The sequence below is a fragment of the Branchiostoma floridae genome, chromosome 19 (assembly GCF_000003815.2).
Source record: "Branchiostoma floridae strain S238N-H82 chromosome 19, Bfl_VNyyK, whole genome shotgun sequence".
Lineage (NCBI taxonomy): Eukaryota > Metazoa > Chordata > Leptocardii > Amphioxiformes > Branchiostomatidae > Branchiostoma > Branchiostoma floridae.
In genome coordinates this window covers 1,061,867-1,072,365 of record NC_049997.1, presented here as the reverse complement: position 1 = coordinate 1,072,365, position 10,499 = coordinate 1,061,867, and the positions used below count along the sequence as shown (strand labels likewise).

The window sequence follows — 10,499 nt, the reverse complement described above, 5'->3', positions numbered from 1 at the left end:
ACGGGTCCCGAAAGTAAGTATTGTACTGAACCGGACAAAGATTCCTGCCGCGGTTTTGCGGGTAAAGGGGCTACAATGAACTATTATCAGCACCAGTTCTGACGATTGGCAGACCGATTAACCTAGTTCTAAGTCCATTGACTGATCTATCCATCTAATAGCGTTGAACAAGGCGACATACATCTATGTATTAGCACTAATACTCGCCGCCCAACCACCTAGTGCAGTCAATCACCTCCATTCATAAGCTACATTAAAACGGCCCGTCCAGTTCTACATTACGACCAAGCTGTCTTTCCCGGCCTGCACCCATTTTTATCCTTAGACAGCGAGTCCCAATCAACCCCAACCCAGCTGTCTTACCCAGCCTGCAGCCAATTGTACCCACCGCAATTGTGTCAAGCTTGCGTCACTGCGGGGTTCATTCACTGCGTCACTGTTTTATTATTTTCTCCGATTTTGTACAATTTAGATATTGCGTAATACGTCAAAGTATGACTTAGAAGACGAAAAAATACACAAAAAGAAAGACAATTTGTTCTTTATCTCTGAAATTTGCTGAGTATCTTTTGAACCCCGCAGTGACGCAAGCTTGACACAAGTGTGGTGGGAGCGCACCTTTAGACAGCGAGTCCCAATCAACCCCAACCCAGCTATCTTACCTAGCCTGCAGTCCTTTTTACTCTTAGACAGCGCGTCCCAATCAATGACAAAATTCATAATCGTTGTCCCAGAAACAAGGTAAAATCAATTTAGCGTACTATTAATGTAATGTAGTATTGAAATGCTAAGTTGATCACTTTGCAAGATGACAAATTTGAAGCACATTCGTGGCTGTTTTAGAAACAGACAACTCACCCAAAAGCCGCATTTTATTGTTTCACAAAGATAGCTCTGACACAATGGGTTAATTAAATATAACTTTACCTTTATCTATATAATATCAATATGAAGTTATTAGACGGTGGTCATCTTGTATATTAATGTCTGGGGTGTACCTTACGTTTTAATATGATTTTTGTGCCCCGGCCAGCAAGCTCAACCAATCATTTTTCCCACTTCCTTGAGTTATCGTTGAGACCAGTTTTGACTGCTTATGGTGATACATCAGAGACATGAACAATTTATCACTGTTATCTTGAATTATTTTTTTCTAGATCTTTGTTTTACTTCTTTAAAAAAACAATCAATACAATTCAGTTGGTCACCCCTAATGTATGGTCATTCTCGTAGTTACCTGACTTCTTAAGTTCGTCTATTTACACTTAATTACAAGAAAAGCCACCTTATTGGTGAACTCCCTAGTTGCTATTTAAAAGCAAAGGATGATTAAAGGGCGCATGTCAGAGTAGGTTATTCATTCCCGAAAGACTATGACGGCTTTTTGTGAAAATTGATGGCTTCAATGCGCAGCACGAGCCTTCCTTGATGTAGGTAAGGGTGCCCGTGAGCATTAGTTAAGTAGGGCAAAGTAATAGGGTTGGCTGTTCATCGGCTTAGTAAAGTAGGACAAAATAGTAGTCTTTATTGTCAATCGGCTTAGTTAAGTAGGGCAGAATAATAAAGATACCATGTCAACGCATGTTTCAGTACTTATAACATTACATATCCAACGCACGTAGGTCAACCATATCATACACTTATGTTATGTTATGCGCTATGGTTTTCAGTTATAATTATATTGAATGGATAAGTCTAATCAAAATCAGTCAATAACTGTTTTGCTATTGTACTGTTTGGATATCGTGCTGTGCCTAACAGTTAGAGCGCTTGAATTGAAATTAATCTGATAGTAAGACAGATGGGGGATTTGTTATACGTATGGTTCGTTCTTTTCCTACTGACCCCCCCCCCCCAAAAAAAAAATGCCATCCACGGCGATGTAGGGCATTTGCACGTGGACTCTAATACGATACAACTTCTTTGCCATTGCCGAACATCCGGCTACAAACTTCTACTCAGTCAACGCGAGAGGCGCAGACGACAGTGACAAAGGTGCGCTCCCACCGCACTTGTGTCAAGCTTGCGCCACTGCGGGGTTCAAAAGATTTCAGCGTTGTGACATCCTCTGACGTGCCATAGACACAGTTTTCTCTCACTCTCTCTGTCTTTGAGGAGGTTTTGGTACATTCTTGCTCCATTGCTGACGGCAGAAATCAGCATCGAGGTATTCAACAACAGGGCAGAGTCATGGATGTTTACCGGACAGATATTTGGTCAATCTAATGATGACACAAACTCAGTTGTTGTCTGCGTCAGTCCATGATTACTGTTAGTAAACAGTTTGTGTTGCTCTAGACCTAGGGCATCTTATTTTTTTCCGCAGTCATACCGCCAATGTTAATAGACATACAGGTATTATTTTTCCCTCTACATGGATTAGTTTATTCTTGCATGATATACGCATTGTGAAATTGCATTCAATATTACCCGGTGGCAGTTGTAGTTCATCTGCCAATCTAATCATATTTCAGCCATACCATATATTGTATTCGTAATGTTTCTTCTTCTTCACTTGTCAAACCTTCAAAGCGATTCATCTCCGTCGTTCATGGATCGAGTGACCTGATATTTAGCAAAAGGGTATAGTGGGCTAATCACCCACGGAAGGTTTTTTTCTTCATTTTTTTTCATGTCTGCCTTTAAAATGCTTTATTGACTTTTTTGGCAATTTTTTTTTACCAAACTATATTTTGCTCCCCTGTACCCTGGCATTACAACTCACATCAACTGATGGTCCACACCCTGCACTGTCGCATAAATGGAAGTTTGCATCGGGATTTCAAGATTCAGGCCAAACCTTACAGCAATCACGATTTTTATCTTTTTGGGTTGTGTTCAAAGATTAACTTACATTTGGTTACTGAAATGATGATGTGCAATACCACTTTGTGTAATGCAATTTCCACAAATGACTTTAATTGCAAACTTCATCCGGGTTTTATCTACATGCATGTTGCGTTATCACAGATCAGTAGTCTTCGTATGTACATGATAACTGCCGGTAGGAGCTAATTTCTTTTAATGTATTAAGCTAATTGGTCTGTGCTTCATAGAATTCTTCATTCTATTATGTACACCGATAACATTGTATTTCAGTCAACGTCAGTCCTATCAGAAAGAAGTTTTGGTCGGCTTAGAATTTAGACACATAAAAAGGTACTGGTTTCAACTTGGCCAATCTAGTAATGTACATGGAGCACAACAATAGTATTACAATGCTATCTAGTGCACAACCGTAAAGGAGGTTTGAAAATCTATTGCCCAATGTTCGTTCTTTGTACCAAATCATTTATGATTCAATTCTTAGCTATAGCAGTAAAGTAACGCTGCTACAGGTTCTGACTACAATGTTTGAAATACCCAAATTAGGTTCTAACGTTACGTAACAAAGTACAATCCATAATATTCATTTCGTGTTCTATTTTCTTTCAAATTTGCGTTGTCTATGTTTCTTCTTTAACAGAACCAAACCAAAAGTATACTAAAGTAATGCCTAATGGTTTGTAACAATGATGTCTGTAAGGTTGTATATTCCAGGACATCTATAGGCTTAACATCGAGCCATACTCGGTCGTTGCTTCCGTGTCGTACTCGTACACAGGCCTGGCGTCCGAGTCTATGTCCGAGTGTATGTGCTCGTGATAATCTACCTGGTCCTTGTCTGAAACCTCACTATCTGGGTCCGGCAAAGTCTGATGGTCATTAGGTAGAGCATTCGGGGAATCCGGCCAAGCTTTTGGGGAATCCGGCCATACTTTAGGAGAGTTCGGTCGAGCTTTACAAGGTCTAGAGTCAGGCCAAGCTTTAGGTGAATCCGGCCAAGCTTTAGGTGTGTCCAGAGAAGCTTTAGGTGAGTCCGGGCCTGGAGTGTCCGTCACGGATCCCCGACTGTCGTCCTGCCCTATCCCGCTATCGCGGTCACTCCTGCATTCCGAATGCTTGGGATGGACTTGACTCCGTTTCTTTTTCTTCCTCTTCTCTTTCCCGTGTTGGGGAATATTCTGGGAAGTCTGTAGTGGCGGAAGTGTCCCCCGACGGGGCCCTGATGGTCTTGTCTCATGATGGTCCCTTTGTGCTGAAGTGAGTTGATCAACTGGGTGCTTCAGATGCCTGAAAGGATGTGAAGAGAAATGTGTTTGAAAAAAAAAATGATAAAAAGCTGTATATTTAGCAATAGCAATGTGACTGTCAACACAATAGTAAAGACGTCGTATTTACAATACCCATGCTTGTAAGAGTGGTTAATTCTTAAATCGTAAACTAACTCAATCCATTGAAGGATGAGACTCGAGCACAAATAATGTATTTTCATCGTCTTTTTTTTTGTTATTAACTTGTTAAAAACTTGTTTTTTCTTCTTCAAAATTTAAGATTGCGGACCCAAGATGGGGTATCCCACCTGGAAGCTTAAGTATGGTCACGTCATATGTGACATCAATTTGGCGTAGTTGCTGTTACTATATCGAAAACTGTAGCCTTAGCAACAGACTTTTACATTTTCGTAGCTACAATTTTCTGGTAAATGTTTATTGCATATACGGACGCTTTCCGGGAATAGCCAATAAAATCACTCAAAAAACACCCCTCTTATTCCCTGGATTACCAAAAGACCCCGGTCGGAATAGTGTTAAAGGTGCTACCGATACCCAATATTAACTAGATATAAGGATATGTAAATTTATATACTGTACCCATTCAGTCCATTGTTAAACACTGGTAATGGTTTCCGTATAGGTCCAACAGAAGCAGCCGGGGTGGGTTGTTCGTTGATTTCTTGGTAGACTGGCTCTGTGTTGTTAGGTGGCATTGCTGCTTCATTTCTGTCCAAAACCTGATCAAAATTATGTGGTATGTATAAATGAGTTTTGTTCTTTGATTGTAACCTACATGTACCTTGAGATATAGTTATCAGTTATAGTTGTTGTCACTAAGACTTCAGGTATGCATTGTCATATGTGCAATCTAGGGAAATGAATATCTGCCTTAAAGTTCGTCACACATTAGGTTTCACGCACGATCTGCCTAAACATGTTCCATATTCTATAATCGTGCCAATAATATCTCATCTCATCATACAAAAGTTACTGTACTTTTTATCGTGTCAACAAAGCTTGCTATGATACGCCATGTAAATTTAATTTAACATTAATGTTTGGGTGGCTGATGAATTTAAAAAGACACAGCAATAACGTTTGTTATTGTTATGAAATATCAATTATCAAATGATGCATGAATGTCTTACGCAAGGTGAAACTTAAAATGATAAAATGTAAAGATATAACACCTTTAGTATACAAAATATAGAGGGCAATTGTGATGTGTGTAACGTTAGTTCTCCTTTAACCGCGGGGAAACCTATATCCGTTGCGTTACTAAACAGGTTATCCAGGGATATCAAGTCGATGGACGGTAGTTTCAAATTGTACTATCTTCAATTTATCGCAGTTTGAAACCACCATCTGTCGACTCGATATCACTAAATACATTGTTCTAAAAAAGAACGGATAAAGGTTACCCTACGGACAAAAGTGAACTAGCGTTACGCATAACGTTGTTACAAACCTGATGACGCCGTGCAGGAAGCTGTGCTGGTATCAACAACCCCACGGTTTCGTTCCTGGATATGAAAAACACATTTGGCTATGTGTAATTGCATGCTTGCATAGCACTTTATATATACATTTAGCTACGTTTCATCGTAACGTGGCTAGCAAACAGTTCACATACACGGTGTTTTATCTTTTTGTATTCAAGCTCATGCCCTTCCTTACACACTGAATTGATTTCATTTTGGAAATCTTTTACTACGTTAACTGAAGGAAATAGCTAAGTTAAATTCTGTAGGCAAGGAAAATGTATTGCCTGTATTTGTCTATGGAATCGTTCAGCACCAAGGACAGGTATGATGGCCAATACTATGACCAATATGCCTTACTGTATATTCGAGTTGCTATGTGTTAAGCTCTATTCGTGACAGTATTTGGTTCCAGTAAAACAGAGAGTAAGGCATAGTTAATATGGGCGGAATTCAGCACCAAGGACAGGATCACTACCTCACATACCTCAATCTAGATGTCTCATGATCGTAAAACTTAACTGAAGGCTGTAAGACTATTACAAGTTTGTCGCAGACTTTTGAAATGTTTTATAAATCAATAAACAATATCATATAGGGAACGCCACGCTAATCGTGTATTTGATACCTGTATTTTTTGTCCTTAATATAACCAAGATACCATCGCTTTGTGCTTCCCTTCTTTATTCTCTTATTGGTATTGAATCTATTACCCAGTAACTATACACATCAGACACCGTTCAGATGTTTGGTGATATTGGTAACAACACAGTCCACACAAAAGGAGGGGTGTGATTTCAGATAATTATTGATCGATGATAATAATGAATAACTACGTTGAAGGAATGTACGTACTTCTTTGGTTTTGGTTCCACGGGAACCTCTGGATGGATGCTGACTGTTGACCTTGCCCTCTAAAATGTAAAAGGTATAGACTTAGAAATATTGAATAGTTACCGTCTGTTGTGTTCCTGAAATGTACATACAATACATACCACCATATACCATATGTTTATTAGTCGTTACAACCAAACTACAATTATTGAACCTTTCTTATATCGTGAGCTATACCTATGAACAGTAGAAACGAGAGTAGAAAGCGAGTAAAACCTTATTTTGAAAATTTTAAAACATGACAGTACAGTGTAAACGATAGAATTATTAATAAATTTATGTAGCATAATGAGTTATGTAATATAAAAAAAAGTTTGAACCAATGTTTATTCATGAAACTCGGATCGGCCTGCAAGCTGCTTTTTATTTAGGTTATGGTGGAAGAGGTAAGGGCCAGATAACGTATATAACAGAGATACTGTTTAAAGTCCTTGAGTCTTATTAATGAAGTCTACAGGTCTATATACACGTACACAATTTTTACATACATGGTACAAAATGCAAGACTACTTTTCTATCACTGAACTTCATTGACCAGAGATCGAAATATACTGCCAAACTTTCAACTACACTTATAACATATTGGTCCCTTACCTTGGTCTGAATGGTCTTTAAGCAGTGTAGACGGTTCCTTTATGGAAAAAATATAAACCAAATTTACAAGGAGTACAAAACAATGGGAGGGTTAACCAATGAATATTCAACAGGTGAATGTTTAACTACGTAATATATTACATGCATTCTGATATACGTAATTCACAATATACAAGCCTGTTATCTTATACACACATTTAACTCAATATAGACATGAAAAGCAACCTTTGCGTTAGAAGAGGTGTTTATTTTACAGATACAGAACCTGATGACACTGTCTTCATTATCATAAAGATACTCTAATACGTACCTCAGGAGAAAAGCACTCAACACGACGACCAAACAAGATAGAACTCCAGTGATAATCTGCAGAGTCAGGACCACTGCTCCATTGTCGGGAAACACAACTACGCATTCTATCAAGAGCAAAACAGCAACGGTCATTTTTCAGTAAATAGAAGGACAACAAGAATTATGTTTGAACACATCAGTAAGGTATATACTAATTTGAACAATGTATCATAAACCTTAGTTATATATGGTGTGATTTGGCTTCTGGCGTGATTTGGTTTCTTATTGATTATGGAAATAGTGTTGCATTTTGATTTTGTCAGTTGATTTTCTTATTTTATTACCTTATGACGCAAGTTTTTCAAATTTTTATCTTTGCATTGAAGGCTCTTGAAGAATTTTCTTGTAATGATTTGTAGGATTTTTGTGTGATCATAACAACTATTTGCTCAACTGTAGCAAATGCATAACTTCTGCAAAATGAAAAAGTCGTCAATGAATAATGCATACTTTGTCTTGATTATGTAAATCACAATATTTTTTTGCCTGTGTCTAGCGTCTCAATCTGCACATTTTATATAGAATTGCAAAATTTCCCTCTGGTTATGCCAGTCATTACTTAAGACCAAATGTCTGTAAGAATCAAACAGCAGTGCTCAGGGTAAAAAAATCGATTTGGCTCATACTTTGCACAGTGGTAGTACTTGGCCCGCAACCCCTCAAAATAGCTTTCTTTCTGGCCAGAGCTCATTGTTGCCATGGCAATAGCCCAAACAAGTTTTGAGCCTATTTTCACAGATTTTTGCATTACAGCAACATGGAAATTGGCCATGTTCAGGACCGGATCACCGCCAAATGCTTTAACGCAACGAAAAATGGAAAAGGATGTTGTTAGATTGATGTCTAGGCTTGTACGAAATAGGTGTGATGTTGGTGTACATGTAGCTTTCAGTCCATGGGCAGCCTCAGAACAATACCATGTTAACAAGTATCAAAAAAACGTAATTTTTGCCCAACTTTGATGAGCAATAAGTCTCAAAGTGGTAAATATTTTTGCTTGAAATTTCTAACAGGTATAGATACATATAATAGCTGTTAAATGAATATTTGCAAAGTTTGGGTTCTTATTTTGTTAGCATGTGTACCAAAAGTAGGTCACTTTCCGTGATTTTGAAAAAAAATGTGATTTTTTTGCTAACTTTGACGTACGAAATGTGAAAAACTAAGATGTTTCTTTGGTTCATATTTCTGTCAAATGTAGACCTTGATATTGTCTATCATCTGCATGCTTGTTAAAGTTTGTATGTATTTTCTCAGCCGTATGGCTGTCCCAGAAGTTAGGGCATGTTTACACCTATCCTCAGATTTGGATTTTGGGCCGTCTTTGAGCTGATGAAAATACCAAAAGTAAATTCTATTTCTGACTCCACTTTTTATCAGATAAAGACCTTAGTATTGTCTATTGAATGAATGGTTTTAAAGTCTGGGTCTTGTTTCATTGCCGTGTAGTAGTCTCTGGCCAGAACTCATTGGTCATTCTGATACGTAACCCTAAAATTGTATTTTGGGCCGTCTTTGAAGTGATGCAAACACCAAAAGCAAATTCTATTTCTGACTCTTTTTATCAGATAAAGACCTTAGTATTGTCTATTGAATGAATGGTTTTAAAGTCTGGGTCTTGTTTCATTGCCGTGTAGTAGTCTCTGTCTCTGAAAGTAGGTCAGTCTGATACCTGTCCATGAGGTATTGTATTCATTTAACTTAGCCGCAAAGGCAGATTGTGTCGGTGGTCCTATTGAAACATCTATGTCAAAATGGTCACATATGTTGTCAATATGTCAAGTATGACCTACTTTTATCTACAGCCACACAGCAATAAAATAAGAACCCATCCATTAGAATCATTCATTTGATAGACAACACTGAGGTGTAATTGGACACAAAATCGATGAAATGTCTGACCTGACGGTGGCGTAGTCGGTGGATCATCTGGGTCCTTTAATAGCAAAGATGCGTTGCTGGGAATATGGATAAATGATTGTATGTTTAACACTGTAATAAGTGTCAATTTTCCATGAACTCAAGTCAAACACTAAAAATGGTTCATATTTCATTGAGTGACAACAACATGTATACTGTAACAGTAAATGCTAGAGATGACTTGAACTGCTGATAAACACTATTACATAGCAAATCTAATTGTATTAATAGTTTTTGCTATTTGGATATAAATTCATCTTTATTATGCAATTAGATAAACCATGTATATCATCACTAGTCCGTACATTTACAGCTGTGTAAAGAAGCGAGATGTTGAAACTACCCAAACTAGTGTGTAATAGTCATTGTAGACAATAGATATCATATTTCATTGTATTCCTGCTTATCCTTTATCACCATGATCTGTATTTATTCCTGTGAGAACACAAATGTACGCTAAATGCATTTTATTCACTGCAACGTTAACCGTTACCAATTACTATGATAATGATCATGAAAATTTATCAAGCTTAAGCAACAGATGCGGTCAGTTAATGATTCGATGTTTACCTCCGTTTAGGTGGATTTCCACTGTCAGTTGCATAGATGGTGCAGTCTCTGTTGGACTCTTCCTCTCCCAGGGTGTTTTTTACTGAGACGGTGCCATTCTTCGGGTCGATGGTCAGAACGTACTGAAATATGTATATATGTATTGCTTGGTTAGGTTTGATTAGGATTGTTGTCAGGATGTTGTTCATATGTACCGTGTCCATTACAGATGTAGGCATTAGACAAGGATGCTGCGAATGCACTGCAGTGAATGCACGGATGTCAAACAGGCGATAGGTTGATAATTGTTAATCGGAATTGGTTATCAATCACAGTCTCCGACAAATTACGTGTTTCCGGCCTTTGATTTATTTCTTAAATCAAAGAACGGAAACACGTAATTTGTTTGAGACCGTAACTTAAACGTTTCAATGAATATCAGTATTATAAAAGAATACAACGCATCGTTGGATGATTTTCAATGCATCAAATAAAACGTAAAAGTCAACAAATACATGTACAAGGTATACAACAAAAAACACACCGCAATGACTCAAGTCTAGATATAATAAAGGGTTAATGCCCCGCCCCGAGGTGTATATGGTGAGATAAT

General features: G+C 37.9%; 1 protein-coding gene across 1 annotated transcript; it reads right to left on the bottom strand.

Moving 5' to 3' along the window:
• Positions 1-2,665: 2,665 nt before the first annotated feature.
• On the bottom strand, positions 2,666-10,030 carry LOC118406988. Its single transcript, XM_035807395.1, has 8 exons — positions 9,908-10,030; positions 9,320-9,375; positions 7,377-7,482; positions 7,067-7,103; positions 6,434-6,492; positions 5,566-5,620; positions 4,695-4,834; positions 2,666-4,113 (listed from the first exon to the last, which is right to left on the bottom strand). The coding sequence occupies exons 7-8, from the start codon at positions 4,808-4,810 to the stop codon at positions 3,546-3,548; spliced, it is 684 nt and encodes a 227-aa protein (XP_035663288.1). The 5' UTR covers positions 4,811-4,834; positions 5,566-5,620; positions 6,434-6,492; positions 7,067-7,103; positions 7,377-7,482; positions 9,320-9,375; positions 9,908-10,030; the 3' UTR covers positions 2,666-3,545.
• Positions 10,031-10,499: the final 469 nt, after the last annotated feature.

Coding starts and splice junctions, on each gene's coding strand:
- LOC118406988 (XM_035807395.1), bottom strand. CDS start 4,810: ATGCCACCTAACAACACAGAGCCAGTCTACCAAGAAATCAACGAACAA. Junction 4,114..4,694: donor TTTAACAATGGACTGAATGG/GTACAGTATATA, acceptor ACATCCTTTCAG/GCATCTGAAGCACCCAGTTG.